At 33.1% G+C, this 20090-nt stretch overlaps 1 protein-coding gene across 1 annotated transcript; it reads left to right on the top strand.

Moving 5' to 3' along the window:
• Positions 1 to 1580: 1580 nt before the first annotated feature.
• On the top strand, positions 1581 to 3338 carry LOC123193530 (transcription factor TCP8-like). Its single transcript, XM_044606559.1, has one exon. It carries the CDS (start codon positions 1613 to 1615, stop codon positions 3182 to 3184), a length of 1572 nt encoding a protein of 523 aa, XP_044462494.1. The 5' UTR covers positions 1581 to 1612; the 3' UTR covers positions 3185 to 3338.
• Positions 3339 to 20090: the final 16752 nt, after the last annotated feature.

Raw genomic sequence — 20090 nt, 5'->3', positions numbered from 1 at the left:
AGTTTTTTTTTTTTAAATGGTAGTGGCATTTTCGTCAATAATTAAAAGTAAAAGAGACAATTTTGTATTTTAAATTTAGCCAAAAATTCAAAAATACGACAAATGTAAAATATGATGTATAGTTTGTGTTTAATATAGGAATAACATAAATATGCGTTTAATATATTTTGGATTCAAAAATTCTTTTGAATATATTTCATATGTGAATAATGCATATATTTACTAATTCAGGTTAAAACCACACTTGACCCCTTTAACTGAGCAATACCTTTTATAAATCTAGAAAAAATTACTCTAGTAGGAAGTATGAATAAACAATAGGAAATAAAAATGGAATTGATTTTGTGTTTGTAACAAAGACCAATTTTTAACACTCCTTTTATGAGACCCCACAAGTAGACTTCTACAAAACCTTTTACTTCTCGCTATTAGAGGTTCCCCACCTGCTGCCTTTCTTCTCCTGCTTCAACTACTATTAGGGTGCGTTTGGTTAAAGGTTTTTAAGATTACCTTGGGAATCTATTTTTTATTCTTTTATTTGGTTTGTTAGTAATAAAATATTACAATAATATTTTATTACCAATACTGACGTGATAGGTAATAAAGGTGATAATCTGATTACCATCTTCACCTTAGATATTTAAAGATTACTAGGGTAATCTTGAGTTTATTATAGAAAAATTATTATTTATTAATTTTTTGAGATAAAAATAAATTTATTTTTAATTAATATGAAAAATAATATAAAAATATTTAAAAATAATTATATTCAAGGGCATCTAAGTAAAATATTTTACTAGTAATATTTTATTACCTTTAATCAAACACAATAATTATTTATACCTATCAAATTTTATCAAACATAGTAATCATTTATACCCAGTAATCTTCTAAGTAATATATCTTCAAGATAATCTTTCTATTTTAGTAATCAAATATTATTCAAATCAAACGCTCTCTTAGAGATGTCAAAGAGCTACGTACGTTTTTGGCACAACCCAATTTGTTTGATTTTAACACCGCTTATAGCGGTATAACCCAACTTATTTGATTTTAACACCGCTTATAGCGGTACAATCCACAAAATTATGAAGAGTGTAAGGGTTTTAGGACATGACTTGTGAAATCATAAAAAATTAAAAATGAAAAATATATATAATATGACATTTTGACATGAAAAAGTATGAGAGTTAGTCTACTAAGAACTCGTGAAAGCATGGTTCGGGGACTTGAGTCGTACCCTAAGTCTTATCATGCTGCTGACTAGCACGACATAACTTAAAGAAAAAAAAAATCATATCAAATTTGACCTGATATGACCTATTTTATGTTTATTCTATCACCTTCACAATTTATTCTCTTTTGCTCTCTTGTCTTCCTTAAAAGAGAGACAACAGATAATCACAACTCAAACAGTCCCACCCAAATTATCACTCTTTCTCTCTTCTTTCCCCCACAAACAAACAAGAATTGGGTTTTGTTTTTTTGTTTTTTTGTTTTCTATAAATATTTGTATGCGAAAATAAAATATATTATTATTAATTATTTTTAAAATTAAGATAGACAGAAAGTCTCTCAGGTTAAGCTTGTCACTAGCCCACAAACCCACCAAATGGAACGTACAGGTTTGCAACAAACCAGCAGCAGCAGCCATAACCAATCCAACAACATCAATAATTCTTCTTGTTCAGAGCCCCACCATCAATCTCATCTTCATCGGCACCACCATCTTCAACAACAACACTCTTCTTCTTCTTCTGCTCAGCTTGTGGTCCCTTCTTTTGATGGCACCACCACACCCAGATCATCTCCTTTTATGGGCTCCATCTCCATCCAAGCTGGCCTTTCAGTTTCAGCTCCTTCTTCATCTTCTTCCTCATCTTTATCATCCTCCGTTGACGCCTCCCTGGCCATCGCCACCAGATCTACTCCCGTCAACGATTCTTCCAAGAATAATCAAAATTTAACCATTGTTACGACCACGACAGCTGCAGCAACTTTTGCTGCCTCAACTGCTGCTACCTCGACCATATCAGCGACGAACCCACCTGTGAAACGCTCCACCAAAGATCGTCACACGAAAGTGGACAGGCGAGGACGGCGGATAAGAATGCCGGCGACATGTGCTGCGAGAGTTTTTCAACTGACTCGTGAACTGGGGCACAAATCGGACGGCGAAACCATTAAATGGTTACTGCAGAAAGCTGAGCCTGCTATAATTGCAGCAACTGGAACGGGCACAATTCCAGCGAATTTCACGACTTTGAATAATTCTTTAAGGAGCAGTGGATCTAATCTTTCAGCTCCGCCTTCAAAGTCAGCTCCTCATTCTTTCCATGTGCCTTTAGCTTTGACTCATCATCCTTACTTTGAAGAAGGGACGGCTTTGTTACGGTTACATCGTCCACAACAGCACTACCATCTGATGACAGCTGATCAGATAGCGGAAGCACTCCCACCTGGAGAAGGCGGCGGCGGCGGAGGAGAAGACACGAGTACTGAGAATTACATGAGGAAGCGGTTTAGGGAGGACTTGTTTAAAGAAGGTAATCAATCACAAAGTGAAAGTGGCGGCGGCGGAGAATCGTCTTCAATCAACAAAGCCTTTAAAAGTGGAAGCGGTTTACAATTACCAAAAAATCGAGGAGAATCTTCAAACACTTTGTTTCGTTCATCGAATATTTTACCCGCCACAGCCATGTGGGCAGTCACTCCTGCTCCCACCACTGCAACCGGAGGCACATTCTGGATGCTACCGATGACCACCGGAGGAGGCGGTGGTGGTGCAGGAATCTCCGGAACTGGATCATCCGAACAACAAGAACAAACCCAGCAAGCTCAGATGTGGCCATTTCAATCAGCAACAGTAGCAGCTCCAATATCTGCCACCACAACCCTTCAAGCGCCTCTGCATTTCATGCCAAGATTCAATTTTCAGGGAAGTCTCGAGTTCCAAAACGGAAGAGGAAGCCCATTACAATTGAATTCAATGCTAATTCAGCAACAGCCGTCTCAACATCTCGGCCTTGGAATGTCAGACTCAAATTTGGGAATGGTGGCAGCTCTAAATGCATACTCAAGAGGGAATTTAAACATGAATTCTGAACAAAACAATCCAATGGAGCATCATCAACATCAGCACACTGATGACAATGGAGATGAGGATCCAAATACTTCTAAATGAAGAAAATTACTTGTAAATTACCTCAAACGGTTATTGAATGGAAGCAACCAAAAATGACATACGTTCAAAATTGACGTTTATTTTTTTTATACAATGGTTATTGAATGGAATAGCTCTTGATTAAATGTAGAAAAGGTAATTTGACTCGAATAAAAATTTCTTGTTATCTTAATTTGACATGGGTTTGATTTGTAGGAGATGGTAGAAACATTGTTGTGATTATTTCTGCAGATTTGGATGTTGAAGTTTAATGCTATAAAAAAAAAAAAAAAAAACCTTATTTTGATGGAGTGATTTATCGGAGGACTGAGAGACAGCCATAGATAGTTGCATTAATTCTAGCAATTTTAATTGTTTATTTTGGAACTTGTCTAGATCGATGTGAAGAAGATTTAGATTTGAGATGATAGTTTGGGTCCCGAGAGACTTGGAAGGGGACAAAGATTTTGACAGAGTTTGTATAGGAGGATATTTTTTTATGATTATTAATTGTTATTATTAGAATTTTATTATTTGCTTTGTAAGAAAAATTATATCAAAAAGGCAAAATGGATTGACAGGAAAAAAAAAATCACTTATTTTTGTCATAATTTTGTATTTTCTTTGAATTTCTATTTTTTCTTGCTTACCTAGATGTTTTAATAACCATATTGAGCCTTAATCCAGTTAAAGCTCTAAACTAATATATATATATATATATATATATATATATATCCGAATAATGTTGGGACTAAAACCTAATGTAATTAATCTAGTTGAAATACAACTTAAAACAATTTCAATCACTAAAACTAGTAATTTTTTACCAAATTGGTCATCAGTTTTTCGATTAAACCAATTTGGTTGCCAAAACCATAGTTTACGTTCTTTCATCAGGCTTCTTTCCTTCTAAGATGACCATAAAAAAAAAAGAAAATTATCCTCGAAAATTGTATTTACTTCTCAATGAAAGAAACCCATCTACTACCCATTTTGAGAAATACCAAATATGTTAAGTCTTTGTTTTTAAATATAAAAAAATTTCAATTTAATTTGGTCTAAAAATAAGAATTATAATTTGCTTAAAAAATTTGTAACAGATCATGTATAAACGAGTAATATTTTATTTTATTATTAATTTAAAATAATTTTACTGTTTATATTTATATTTATTATCCGCATATAGGAAAAAATAAATAATTCAGTTTGCTTGTTTACCTTCTGCCCCATGCACTACTGATTTTTAATATTACTTTTAAATTTAATAAAATAATCGATATAAAAATGGAAGCTGTAATTATGTTTTTTCAAAATGCTCCTCTTAATTGCTAAAATGACGTACTTAAATTTTATTAATCATTGAAAAACTGTGAAAACATATTAATCATATTTTACTTATAAAAAGGTTGACTATTAATTAATAAAAATAAATTAATATATTATTATATAATTAAATGGCCACTCTTCAATACAATTGTTAAAGTGCCCACGGAGGGGTCGGAATTTGAATTCTTTTAAGGGCACTTTAATGGTCCAATTTACACAAGTTCACAAAGTGACATTGAGAATTTCTTTTTTAATTATAGAAAAAGAAAATCAATTTTATATATATCATAAATTTTAATGTCATCATAGAATAACAAGAGTATTTTAGATTTTTATTTATATAAGGTAACAAATTAATGATATAATTAAATTAAAATAAATTCAAATAAGAGTGAGTTTAATCTTGACTCACTCATAAACTTAAAAAAAGTTAATAATAACATCAAAGAGGGTAAATGATAATTTCAAAAAATGACAATAATGGTTATACGAGAAAAAAAATCATTAGAAAAGAAAATAAATCATTGATGAGATAAATTCTAATACTAATGTCATTCTTTAGCCCAAAATCTATCCCTTGAGTAAATATGTTAAAACTACAAATAATCTTAAAATGTGAAAGGACATTGATGAATTTGAGAGCCTAAATTCAAAGTGAATTATGAATTAAATGGAGACGGTTGTATCAACAATGGGGATAGTTTTATTTTCATTTGTTTTTAGTGGTGTTTTATAGGCAGGCATTAAGAAGTGATTTTGTTTTGAATTGCACGATCAATTCTAGTGGCAAAATAGGTTGGATTGACCCAATTCTATATGGCCCACTAAACCCATATTTTAGGTCGTTCCAAGGCCTATCACTTGACAGTTTTCTGTATTGAGTTACCCTAGCAAAAACTCAAGGCTTGGGGCATAGCTGAGGGTCTTTAGGCTATGCACCCATGGGCCTTAACGAAGCAATCACAAAAATAAATATTTATTTTTTAATTATATAAAATTAGTCTTTTTATTTTTTTGGGTCAACCCATTAAAAAAATGAAAAACTTCCATTTCATGACCCACTTTTTTCTATGTCATAATTGGCAGAAAAAATAATAAATTTAAAGGTTTATTTGGCAAAACTTATTAAAAATAAAAAAAATTGTTAGTTAATCATGACTTGACTCGTATATAACATAACTTAATTCGATTATTGTTGAGTTAAATTTGAGTTTGAATCACTCTGGTCTTATACTTAAATGATTTAAGACATACAATCGAGTCAGATCAAAGCTTGTGGCTTAATTGTAATATAATATATAACCCTCTAAAAGTTTTAAATTTATATTTGTACACTTAAAATCTTACTATGATTTTAAATATATAAATAATGTATAAATATATAAGTTATGAGACTTAGATATATTTTTTGAGCAAAGCTCAAATCCTCACTTTCACTTTTGACATAGAGTTGAGAACACCCGAGCTTGTTGAGTTCAAACTTGAGCCCAAAGTTAAGTTCATTAAACCAACCAATACTTGATTCAACTCTTTTGAGTACCTATTTATAATTTTATATATCTTTAATTTTCTTTTTTATAAGTTTTTGATCCGTTCAAAAATAAAAAACAAGATTACATAAATTCATAATGGATCCTAGAGTATCTATAAAGAATCATATAGGATAATAAATGATACCTAACAAAAGATAACAAAGAATCAAATACTATTACAAGGACAAAAGAAAGAGAAACCAAAATATATATCTAATTCAAAGTGGAACCTTTGCTAAACCTAACAATATTATTCATAGAAGTGCTTATATAGAATAGCATATTCTTTAGCTAGACTAATCTAAATTTACTCTAACAATAATGTTACGTTAAAGATTGGATTTTGCTTCAATACCTTCCATTCCTTCCATTGATTTGTATTCTGGGTTTTCTTTACTTGTGTATCTTCTATCTTTTTGATGTTGCGCTTCTCTTTTTAGGCCTTAGAAGCAGAATATTGAAAGGTGTAAAGATTTTTCAATTTTGTGATTTATTCCATCAATTATTCATGTAATGAATTATTATAAATACTAAAATTATTCAGATTTGATACCAATAACCTTTTATATATAAATTGTTAGGTATTAATATATATAAATAAATAAATATATTATCATTATATAATAACATAATTTTAAACTAAAAATAAAATAATCAATTATTTATTTAATTATATAATAACAAATTAATTTATTTGAATTGCCGTACTTTTTATCTCAACGGAACGTGGGATTTGGTTATACCCTGAATAAGCGTCCATAAGGTTGAGAAGCATATGACCCCAGGTCCAATCAAAATCAAGGAGCTGGTCTATTCTTGGCAAGGGAAACTATATGCCTTATTTAAATCTGTGAAGTCGGGCACATGTCATCCAATTATTGATGGGTTAGGATGTACTAGCCCTCAATTTATATAAACAGTACATGATTGGGCTCTTTTTTATTAAAATGTGTCAAGAAATTTTAAAACAATATTATAATTATATCGATTCTACAGGAACTCTTTCATATAAAGCGATGTGTTAAAATATAATCGGAACCACGATATATATAAAAAGGAAATATAATTATTAGATGCACGTACTGTGAAAATGAATAACATAGCCATGCAAAAGTACTTGCTAAGTCACTTTGTTTGAAAGAAATTGCATATATCTTTGTGAGTGTAACATTATTTGTAGGGGCGAACTCAAATTTAAGTTAGATTGGGTTTAGATTGCTGTTCGCCTGGGATTGATATCTTTTTTACATCATTACACCGAAGTTTATTTTATTGACAATTTTATTCTGTTTAATTCAACAATTTTATTGTTTTTTTTAATATTATTGTTTATTAATAAAATAAGTTAAATTTGATTTTTAATTAAATTTTGATTCAAATTAATTTGGGTTGAAATCACTCATGATTATTTGTTAAGGGATAATAACACATTTCTTGTTTTATTTGTATGTTTCTGTTTTTCATTTATTTTCATATAATAGATTTAATGGGATAAGACGTTTTAAGCCGCTTTCTGTTATAGGTCTTCTTTCTCAAATGATTTCTCTAATTTCCCTGAAAAAAAAATATTTTTTCCTATAAAAAACATATTTATGTAAGGATTTATAAAATTCATTATATATTTTTATAAAGGTTAAAAAAATCAAATTATGAAAATTTACAAAATTCTTATACTATTATTTACTTTATTAGAAACAAAATATCACTTTTACACATAAATATATTTAGACTGAACTAAATTTAAAAAAAAAATTAGTTAAAGTTTGAGTTGAATTTAAGATAATTAATTTGGGATCAAATTTGATTTGTTTAAAAAGAAGAAGAATAGTTAATGAAACATTTTTAATATGATGATAACGGCAAAACAAAAGAATTCAAGCTAAACAATAATAAGAACTCAAGCAGTTTGTATCTTTCCACCCCTGCTTTCACACATTCATCATGAGAGAATATTATATATGGATGACTGCTCCATTGCTCTGCAATTCGCGCAAGAAAAAGCTAAGTTATTGAAATTGGTTTATTAATAAATAAAATTTAAAAAAAAAAGCTCTAAGCAAATACTTTTTCAAACTCGAAGTAGGAATATTTGTGTTAGACCTACAAGGAGGAGGAGACCAAATCCCAAAAGCCGCAGTTGAAGCTCTGAAGATAAGGGATTGACTTGACTATTAGCCGTTACAACAGATATTGGTGCTACTGTTAAGATTGCTTCATTTTAGGAACTCTAGGATATGGTAGACTTGGTTCAATTTGTTGAGAATAATTAGCATCATTAGTTTCAATTGCTATTATAAATAGGTAGTTGCTGCTTTGTTAAAAGGCGACAGAGAATTAATAAGCATTGTAAGGGGTTTTGTCCACACCACAAGCTGGATAAATTTAGTAAAAATAAGTACATTCCTGTTTGATTCAGAACAAACAATCTTCGTTGCATATCATAGCCAGAATAAGTTCTATCAACTTGGTATTAGAGCAGGTTGATCATGGCTACAAACATAGATTGAATTGACCATCTTGAGACCAAATTGCAAGAAATACGTGACCTGCTCAGAAACGCCACTTCAAAGAATGGGGAAACACGGGTTCGACTCACGGTAATGGAAGGAAAGCTGTAAGAAGTGTTAGAGTCAATCTCAAGCCTTCGAATTTTTGGAGAGAAGGCCATACCAGGACCAACTGAACCTGGTTCCTCATCATGGAGAAATGAGCCAGAAGAAGGATTTCAGCCATCAAACTGCTTCATTAAGCTGGAATTCCCTAAGTTTGCAGGTGATAACCCAACTGAATGGCTTAACCGTGCGGAGCAATACTTTGAATTTTAGGAAACCAATGAAACTTGGAAGGTTCAGCTTGCAACCTTTCATCTAGAGGAGGAAGCTAACCAATGGTGGCAATGGCTTAAGCGAGTCCAACGTGACGAAGGGTGAACGTTACTTGGAAAATCTTTAAAAGAGAGGTTCTAGCTCAATTTGGTCCAACTGGATACAAGTGCTTTGATGAAGCTTTATCCCGCGTCAAGCAAACTGGAAGTTTACGAGACTATCAATGTGAATTTGAGAGGTTAGCAAATAGGGTCACAGGATGGCCACAAACGGCGTTGATTGGAACTTTTCTGGGTGGATTGAAAGACAAAATTGCAGACGAAGTCTGGATGGCCAGGCCATAATCACTTCGAGATGCAATTAGCATCGCTAAAATGAAAGATGAGCAAATCACCAGAAAACGCAGGCAAGGGAGATTCAACCTGGGGAAAAACACAACTCAGAGATCAAATAACCAGACCATTACCAATCCCAACTTTTTATCCACCATGGTCACTCCTTGAAATGGGAATGGAACCACTTTTAAAAGACTGTCTTGGGATGAGATGCAAAGGTGAAGAGAGAAGGGTCAATGTTTCAACTATAATGAAAAGTTCATGCTAGGACATAAATGCACTGTACCGTCATTATTCATGATTGAAGGAGGTGACTTAGGAAACGAAGAAATCGAACAAACTGCGATAGAATGGGAATTAGAAAAAAATGGTGACCTAGCCGAAATTACTTTTCATGCGTTCTCAAGATGGAAGGGCCTACGAACTCTGAAATTACAAGCCTTCATCGGAAGCTAGCCTGTTATGGTGTTGGTTGATGGCGGCTCTAGTCACAATTTTGTAAGCGATAGGTTGGTTCAACTAGTACATTTACCAGTCACTCCTATAGATGAATTTAAGGTGAAGATAACTGATGGGGGGTACTTAGCATGCCAAGAAAAGATGGACCAAGTGAAGTTACAAATACAAGGAACCATAATTACCGTAACTTTATTGGCAATTCCTCTTCAAGGGATGGATATTGTGTTAGGCATACAATGGCTTAAGAAACTAGGTCCAGTTCTATGCGATTGAGATAAATTGGTAATGCAGTTTTATACAGAAGGGGAGATGAAGACACTGCATGGGATACGAGATCCAACCTCAACTGCAATTTCTATCCAAACTCTCAAAAAGGAGTTGAATAATTGTGGGACTCTTTTTACAGTAATCCTTGGAAATGCAGGAAATGATATTCAGACCTCTCTAGATAACTCTCAAGATATAAGCCAGATATTATCCAATTATTACAAGATTTTTTAGGAGCCCAAATCATTACCACCAGCCAAGGACATCGACCACAAAATTCTATTAAAAGAAGGAGTTTCAGCTATAAATGTGAGACCTTACCGTTATGCATATTTTCAAAAAAATGAAATCGAATGACAAGTGACGGAAATGCTACAAAATGGAATTATTAGGCCTAGCCAAAGTCCTTTTTCATCTCTGATTTTACTGGTTAAAAAGAAGGACGACATATGGAGGTTTTATACCGATTACAAAGCACTAAACGAGGCGACCATCAAAGACCAATTTTTGATTCCAATAGTGGATGACATGATCGATGAATTATATGGAGCTCACTATTTCACTAAATTGGACCTTAGAGCTGATATCATCAGATTCGAGTTCACCCCAAAGATGTGCATAAAACAGCATTCAAGACCCACAATGGCCATTATGAATATCTGGTCATGCCATTCGGTTTGTGCAACGCCCTTTCAACATTCCAAGCCACGATGAATTCAATTTTTAAAGCCATATTACGCAAGTTTGTATTGGTTTCCTTTGATGACATCCTAATCTATAGTCAATCTTGGGAGGATCATTTAAGTCATTTATGCACAGTACTGGAATTCTTGAGCAAGGAACAAAATTTTTTAACGCAGTCTAAATGTGCTTTCGGCCAAACTAAAATTGAATACTTAGGGCATTTTATTTCAAGAGAAGGAGTACAAGTTGATGACAACAAAATCGCAGCCATGAAGAGGTGGCCGAAACCACGAAATGTAACTGAACTTCAGGGATTTCTGGGCTTAATGGGATATTACAGGAAATTTGTTCGGAACTACGGGACCATTGTCGCACCACTTACCCAATTATTAAAAAAAGGCCAATTTAATTGGAACGAAAAGGCAGAATCCGCATTTCAGGCTTTGAAAGAAGCCATGACAACCACACCTGTACTGGCAATTCCCAATTTTCAGGAAACCTTTGTCATAGAAGTTGATGCATCTGATGCTGGTATAGGAGCAGTATTGTCTCAAAAAGGGCGTCTTGTAGCTTACTTAAGTCGAGCCTTAGGACCTCAGAAAAAGGCTTGGCCTATTTATTCGAAGGAAATGTTGGCAATAATGGAGGCGGTAAAGAATTGGAGACCATATTTATTAGAAAGAAAATTCCAAATTCTGACAGATCAACGAATCTTGCGATATTTCCTAAACCAGAGGGTGATTACGCCAAAACAACAAAAATGGGTTACCAAACTCCTGGGATATGAGTATGAAATAAAATACCAGCCTTGCAGAGAGAATAGTGTGGCAAATTCCTTGTCCAGGGAGGAGGAAACGGTAATATTGTAGGGAATTTCCATACCTGAATTTAAGATTTGGGATGAATTAAAAACTGAATGTTTGAATAATCCATGGGTCTAGTAAATCTTGTCAAAACAAGAAGGTGCAGCTGAAAAAGACCCTAATTTTGATTAGATAGATGACTTGTTACGTTTTAAAGGGAGAGTTGTTGTGCCTCCAGATTCAAAATTGAATACACGTCTGCTACAAGAATTTCATGCGAACAAAACTAGTGGACATTCAGGAGTTCTACGCACTTTGAAAAGATTAACGCAAAGCTTCTTCTGGTTCAACATGCGAAAAGATGTCAAAAATTTTGTGGCATCTTGCGATGTTTGCCAATGCAATAAGGTAGAATCTAAAACAACTGCGAGACTGTTGCAACCTCTGCCAGTACCATCTCAAGTATGGGAAGACATCTCAATGGATTTTATTGAAGGATTTTCAAATTCTCATGGTAAAAGTGTGATATTTGTTGTGGTGGACAAGTTAACAAAGTACGCTCATTTTATCACCATAAGCCATCCGTTTAATGCCAAAAGTATAACTAAAGTGTTCGTTGATAGGGTGGCTCGATTACATGGAATCCCATGAAGTATTGTGAGTGATCAGGATGTCGTGTTTACAAGCAAATTTTGGCAGGAGTTTTTTAAATTACAAGGCACACAATTAAAGATGTCGTCAGCCTACCATCCGAAAACCGATGGACAAACTGAAGTAGTTAACTGAAGCCTTCAACAATACCTCCGTTGTATGACAAGTCAAAACCCGAAACAGTGGATTAGCCAATTACCATGGGCCGAATTTTGGTACAATACAACATTCAATAGTGCAATCGACATCACTCCTTTTCAAGCTCTCTATGACCGGCCACCCCCAAGTATGATTCGGCATCTACCAGACAGTGCTACAGTAAATGAAGTTGATCAAGAACTGACAAATCGAGATGAGTTATTAAAATTGCTCAAACAAAATTTGGAAAAGGCATAAAATAGGATGAAACAGATGGCAGACCAACATCGACGAGATGAACAATTTGAGGTCGGTGATCAAGTGTATTTAAAACTCTAGCACTTTTGATAGAATTCTGTCTTCAGAAGGGCAAATCAAAAATTAGCAAGTAAATTTTTTGGCCCTTATCCCATTATCAAAAAAATTGGTGTTATGGCTTATGAGTTATCGCTTCCTGAAGGTTCTCGAATCCATTTGGTTTTTCACATATCTTGTCTTAAAAAAAGGATTGGTGATAATTTAATTCCAATTAGTTCAGTACCACCAGTCTTGGATGATGGAAGTTTATAGGTCAGTCCCAAAGCAATTAAAATGAATCGGTGGGTCAAAGTGGGCAAACGAATATAGCCTGAAATTCTTGTTGAGTGGCAACACCTTCCTACCGAGGAAGCAACGTGGGAGCCAGTGGATGTGTTCGAACAATAATTTCCAGACTTTAATCATGAGGACATGATTGATCTCCCAGGGGCGACAGATGTTAGACCTATAAAGAGAAGGAGACCAAATCCCAAGTACCAAGATTAAAGCCACAGTTGAAGCTCTGAAGATAAGGGATTGACTTGACTATTAGTTGTTACAAGAGATATTGGTGCTATTGTTAAGATTGCTTCATTTTAGGAACTCTAGGATATGGTAGACTTGGTTCTATTTGTTGAGAATAATTAGCATCGTTAGTTTCAATTGCTATTATAAATAGGTAGCTGCTGCTTTGTTAAAAGGCGACAGAGAATTAATAAGCATTGTAAGGGGTTTCGTCCACACCACAAGCTGGATAAATTTAGTAAAAATAAGTACATTCCTGTTTGATTCAGAACAAACAATCTTCGTTGCATATCATAGCCAGAATAAGTTCTATCAATTTGACTGTTGTTTATAAATACAGTCAAATCCAAGGTTTTATTGCATCCCCAAACTCTCGACATGTGTATCAAATTCACACAAATAGGGTTATAATAGTATGTTTTTAAAGTGAATTTTAATTTATTTTATCAAATTTTTTAAGTTTTATTTAATTTTAATGGTTTGAATTTGTTTTGCATCTTGAATTATATTTTTAGATGTTTTGGAGATATTTAAGTCCTTTCAAAACGGAAATAGAAGCTTAAATAAGTGAATGAAAAGAGTTTATATAAAGAGACAAAGGTCAATTATGAGTAGTCTTATGGCCATAAGAGTGTTTATAATTATTGGGCGTAATAACATTTAAAAAACAGAAAATAGAGTTAAGTGACAACACATAAAAAGAAAGTTACGTCTTTTCTACAGGGAATCACCAAAATACAATAGCCTAAGAATTTTTAGAGAGAGAAAGCTTCAAGAAATAAGGAGAAGAGTGAAGGTTCAAGATTAAAAAAAAAGGCTCAAGAGAATCAAAATTTGAAGACCTTAAAGTTTTTTTTATCTATCTTAATTTCTTCTTTTACTGATTTAAAATGCCTCTTTTTTCAACTTTATCTTGTAGTTTGAACTTTATAGTCATAAATAGTTAATTTCCTTTGCTAGGGTTTATAATGAATATATAAATTCTCAAAAATTATATAATGGTTTTTGATTATTGATCAATAGTGATAAATGTTTGATTTAGTAATTATATTTTTAGCTTCTTACTTGGTGTTAGAGCCCAATATCATGCTTATTTGTAGATTGAAGTGTGATATTGAGAAATCCATACTCAATTACTTTATATCTTTGCTAAACCTAGGGTTTTATTTAGAGATAAATATAAATCCTTTGTAAGTAAATTGATTGTCATAAAATTTAATGGGTTTTGATTAATATTATACTACGAAAGTAGGTAAACTTTTACTCTTAGCATGTCTAATTAAGCTTGAAAGAGGAATTAGATAAAATAAGATAATCAACTGTAAAAAATTCATTTTACCATTGAGTTTAATTGGATTTGCTACTAATTTTAGAGTAATTGATAGTGAAATCATAAACCATAGACTTCTTTATATTGATATTTTACTTTTAATTTGTTGTGTGTTTATTCCTTTTATTTATTTTCGCATGTTAGTTTACATTTCAATTCAATTTCTCTTATTTAGCATTTTAATTCTCTAGCTAATTAAAATTACAAAATGAAGTAATACTAACAACCAATCCTTGTCGGACCGATATCTTTTAATATTACTTGATTGACTCATACACTTGCGAGTCGTAGGCAATAACTCTCACTTGCTAAGTTTCAAAAATCTAAATACTTACTCGTTAGTTTTTAAAGATAACGAAATATATTAGTTTGAAGGATATAATTATCATTTAACATTTAATAGTAATAAATATATATAATTTTATCTCCTTCCCTCCCTTCCCCCCCCCCCCCCCCCCCCCACCCCCCATAAAATTTTAAAAACTGACAATTTTTTTGAGCCTAAGTTTTGAAAACTTTACTTTTCCCTATAAGGTTTATTTTTTTCCTTCCTTCTTCGACTTTCTTTGTCATTGATTGATTTTAGCTTCTCACCCATCTTCTTCTCTAACGCTCTATCCTCCTCCCAGTCCTCTCCATAAAGATGATTTGATAAATAATTATTGAATTGAAGTATGGAGACAAAGATGTAAGGATTCAATGATTCGATTGATTCCCAGTCTTTCATGGGTTGATGATTTGATGGTCTTTTCGAGAATAAGTCTAGAAGACAATTCGACACATTTAGGCCAACTCAATGGTCCTCTCTCCAAAGAAGATTTGATGGTCTTGCATTTAGGCCAAAAACTATCAATTCAATGATTATTTATTGATTCATCTTTAAGGAGATAATCAGGAGGAGGAGAGAGCGTTGGAGAAGAAGATGGGTAGGAAGTCGAAGTAGGCCAGTGATGGAGCAGGTCGCTAAAGGAGGAAGAAAAAAATAAACCCTAAGGGGGGAAGTGAAGTTTTCAAAACTTAGGTATGAAGGAAATTATCAGTTGTTAAAATTTAGGGGAAAAAAGGAAATGAAATTATATATTTTTTAATATTAAATGTTAAATGACAATTATATCGATTAAACTAATAGATTTTATTAACTGTAATCTTTAATGGGTGGATATTTGAATTTTTAAAATTTAGTGGATAAAAGTCACGGCAAATGCACTAAACCTTTGGTGGGAATAAGTGTTTTGGCCTATAAATAATGGGGAAAATCTAAACTGTGGAGTGTAGAATATCCATGAATAATATTAATGGATTAATAAATCTTCATATGCAGATTTCTATGGAAGGAAATAAAATTAAAAAAATATGAATCGGGTTTCTCACAATTTGTTCATTACAGTAATAAATGCGCATATAATCAACTAATAAGGAAACCAATTTTCTTAGGGTTGGATTTGATATAAGTTCTTTGGCTTGATTCAAATGCTCTTATTGACGATCTTTTTTTTTTTGGTTAGACAATTCAAATGAACCAATCTCAATTTCAAGTTTATTGTTTTAAATTCAAATTGAATTTAAGTTGACTTTTTTTTAGAGTCAATTTAATGCAAATATACTGTTACTGATGGAGGCGTTGTAGAAACATTGAGCTATCAGGGAGATCTGCTACACATTCCAGCTGGGCCAATTATGAGGAGCAAAGCTAAAAAGATGCAACAGACCTTAGTTGGGCTCGTGGAGGGCTTAGAGACTAAAACCAACTCACTCAAGGACGATTGGATGTTTGAAAGAGCCAACCGAGAGGTCAATTTAATTTAGGTCCGAGCCTATGCGTAGACAGACTTTGAACAACCATAACTTTTAATCCATGAGTAGTTACAGGGCCTATAATATATCAATGCGAAACTCGTTTTGAGTTCTATAACCATAATCCACTTTGTCGATTGTGCCTAATATGGAGGCCAAAATAAAACTATTTAAGTTTGTATTACGCAGTTTTTATTTTACCAAACTTAGGATTTTCGATTTTTTTGATTGTGATCTTATTTGTGACCGGGCTAGACTTTATTGAGCCCAATTAACACATTTTATTTTAATTTAATTAGTGTTTTAAATAGTTAATTAGGTAATGGGCTTTGGAAGTTTGGAAGTCCATTGGGTCATGGGTAGTTTATAGTTAAGTTGGCAATGTACTATATAAACTCAAATTTTTATGATGAATAGTTCTTTTGGCCGACTTTCACAAATAGATTGCTTACTATTGAGTTTACAATATTTGAACTTATCAAGATTCGTCTTGTGGCGTTCACTATTCATGATACCAAGGTTCGTTCAATTCCACATCAACTCGGGTCAAGGTTTAATTACATGACGAAACTGATTCAATCTTGGGGAAATATCTTCTTGAATGTTGGGTCTTGCGTCAAATAGTCAAGGTTCATGTTAGTTGGTATTAGAGCCGAGTCGAATTAGATTTCGTATCTATCTTTTCTTGTGTTTTCAATTAGGAATTCTCTTCTTTAATAGTCAGGCATTGTAGGAATTTTTGAGTGTCTTTTGATTTCATTCTCCTGGTGATTTCGTTTTCATTTTCTTGATTGTGTTTTTGTGTCCTTGTTTTTGTCAAAATTCTTGAATTCTTGACTGTGTTTTAGTGTCCTTGTTTCCATCAAATTCTTGAATTCGTGATTAACCCTAGTATAGTTAAATTCTAGGTTGGGTGGGTGTCTAATTTGTCTTCTTGATTGATCCAAAAAAAAAAACCAAAAAAATTGTGAAGGCCGGAAAGTAATTTAAATTGGGGGTGGCATGAATTTTTTGATCTAGATTCAAACAAACCTTTGGGGAGTGAATTAGGGTTAGCTTTGTGTGAGAATTCTTGATCTCTTGGGAAAGATTTTGTTGTTACTGAATTTGAAAGGGTAGTTCTTGGTGGAAATTATTGTTGAAACTTGTCAAAACCTTGATTGCCTTGATTGACAAAAAAAAAATAGAAGCAAAAAAAAAAAAAAAAAGAAGCAAAGAAAAAAGAAGTGAAAAAAAACATAAGCAAAAAAAAAAAGTGGGATTTGGGAATTCCGAAATTTGGGAGAGTAATCTTGGATTGTTTCTTTTAACCTTTAGGGAAAAAGTCTTGTAATTGCTTAAGTTGGGAGATTGAGTTCTTGATTTGTTCCCAAAATCTTTAAATTTTCCTTGAAAATTTTGGTATTCCTAAATTGGGAGATTAGTCTTTCGGTTATTTCCTTAATTGCTTGAATTTCTTAGGAGAGAATTTTGTGTGATCTAAGGGATTTATTTCTTTTTCTATTTTCGGCCAAGTAGTAAAAAAAAAAAAAGCAAAAAAAAAGGCAAAAAAAACAGAAAAAAAGTTAAAAAAAAAGAGAGATCAAGGAGAAAGTTAGCACACTTACCTCATTTGAATTTGATTTCCTCTATTCTTGTTATCTCTTTTGAATTCCTTCCTCTTGATTATTCATTCTTGTAGTTGTGTTATCTTTCCGATTCTGAAAATTTTCTTTATTCTTGATTCTTAGCCTTTCTTTTTTTAGTGGTAGGTAATCGTAGCATAACCTAGGTTGACCGGTGGTTATTTGTCATAAGTACAGTTTTGATTTGTTTAAAAAAAAAAGAGTTCCAGATTATAGAGTGTGTGAGAACATTAGAATGCAAACACGAATGCAAGTGTAAACATATGAGGGAGCGTGCGAGGATTATTGTTTACAGACACATTTGTTTTCTGAAATTATAACATGGTAGAATAAAAAAACCCTAGTGTTATAGAAGATTCAGGTAAAATCGAGGCTTTTACAATGCAAGCGATCCAACAACAGTTTGAGCAACTTTTTAGTCTGATAAGGAGTGTTAATGATAAGTTGGACAGATTAGAGCAGTAACAGAGTGATAGAGGGGGTAGTAGTACAACCAAGGGTAGGAGAAAAGCTCCAGCGGTGAGGGATGAGGATAGGATGAGCTTTTACCGACATGAGGATGATGAAATAAGTGATAGGTTGAATAATATAAAGAGTAAGGGAGGACATCACAGTCATAGAAACAGTATATATAGAGAAAATAGACAGAGTGATAGTAACCTCAGTAGCATTAAGATAAAAATTCCACCTTTTTAGGGTAGAAATGATTCGGAAGCATACCTAGATTAAAAGCGAAAAATAGATCAGGTTTTTGACATACATAGGTATTCTGACGAGAAAAAGGTAAAGTTGGCTACTGTAGAATTCACTAATTATGCTAATATTTGGTAGAACCAGTTGCTAAAAAGTAGCCGTAGGAACTTGGGTAAACCCATAGATACATAGGATGATATAAAAAGTGTAATGAGGCAACACTTTGTTCCTAGCCATTACCATAGGGATTTACTTCAGAAGTTACAGAGGCTTAGTTAAGGGACCAAGAGTGTGGAAGACTATCACAAGGAGATGAAGATAGTCATGATTAGGGCTAATATAGAGGAAGATAGGGAAACTACTATGGCTAGGCTTTTAAATGGGTTGAATAGAGAAATAGCAAATGTTGTAGAGCTCTAATACTATGTAGAGCTAGAGGATTTAGTACATATGACGATGAAGGTAGAAAGACAATTACAACGTAAGGGTAAAAAGGATATATATTTCTATTCTAGTCTTAGAAAGTCGAGTGTGTCAAAAAGAGATGATAAGCCACCTTTTAAGCCAAAAATTGAGTACTCTAAACCTAAGGGAGAGGAGTCTAACCAAGAAAAGCCTAGTATTAAACCCAAACCATCGAAAAGAAACAGTGAGAAAATATTTTAAGTGTTTGGGTCACATAGATTTCCAATATCCTAACAAAAGAACCATGGTGTTAAGAGAGGATGGCGAATATGAGATAGAGGAAAAGTCTAATGATAAGTCTATGCCACCATTAGAGGATGCTAGTGATGTAAAGTTGGAGTATGCAGTAGAGGGTGAGGCATTAATGTCTAGGAGAGCTTTGATTTTACACTATAAGGAAGAAAATAACGAGTAGAGAGAGAATATTTTCCATATTAGATGTCATGTGAAGGGTAAGGTATATACTTTAGTTATAGATAGGGGTAGTTGCACAAATGTAGCTAGTACCAAACTTGTAGAAAAACTTAGTTTAACCACAATCAAACACCCTAGACCTTGTAAGCTTCAGTGGTTGAATGACTATAGAGAAATTAGGGTGAATAAACAAGTAGTGGTGGCTTTGTCTATGGGTAGGTATTAAGATGAGGTGTTGTGTGATGTAGTACCCATGCATGCTGGACATATCTTGTTAGGGAGACCATGGCAGTATGATAGAAAGGTAACACATGACGGATTTAAGAATATATACTCTTTCATGATAAGTAATAAACTTATCACACTTGTACCATTGTCACCAAAATAGATTTATGAGGATCAAGTGAGAAGAAGAAAAATGAATGAAGAGAGAAAAGAAAATGAGAGTGAAAACAAAAAGAGAGAAAATGTGAATGAGGATGAGCGAAGAAAAAGTAAGGCCGAAAAGAGGGGAGAGGAAAAAGAAATTGAGTAATTCGACCATGAGAGAAAAAACAAGAGAGAAAATAAGGACAAAAAAAAAAAGAGTTTTATGGGAAAATGAGTGATGTGAGGACTGCCCTTGTGACTAAACAATATCCATTATTGTTAGTTTACAAGGAAAGTTTTTTTTTCTTTCACTAACGCTAACAATTCTCTTCCTAGTGTGTTTGCTTCTCTTTTGCAGGAGTTTGAAAATGTATTCCCTGAGGAGATTCTCGATG

This window comes from Mangifera indica, chromosome 12, assembly GCF_011075055.1.
Source record: "Mangifera indica cultivar Alphonso chromosome 12, CATAS_Mindica_2.1, whole genome shotgun sequence".
NCBI lineage: Eukaryota > Viridiplantae > Streptophyta > Magnoliopsida > Sapindales > Anacardiaceae > Mangifera > Mangifera indica.
The sequence above is the reverse complement of the archived record's forward strand: the minus strand, read 5'-3'. Positions and strand labels throughout refer to the sequence as shown.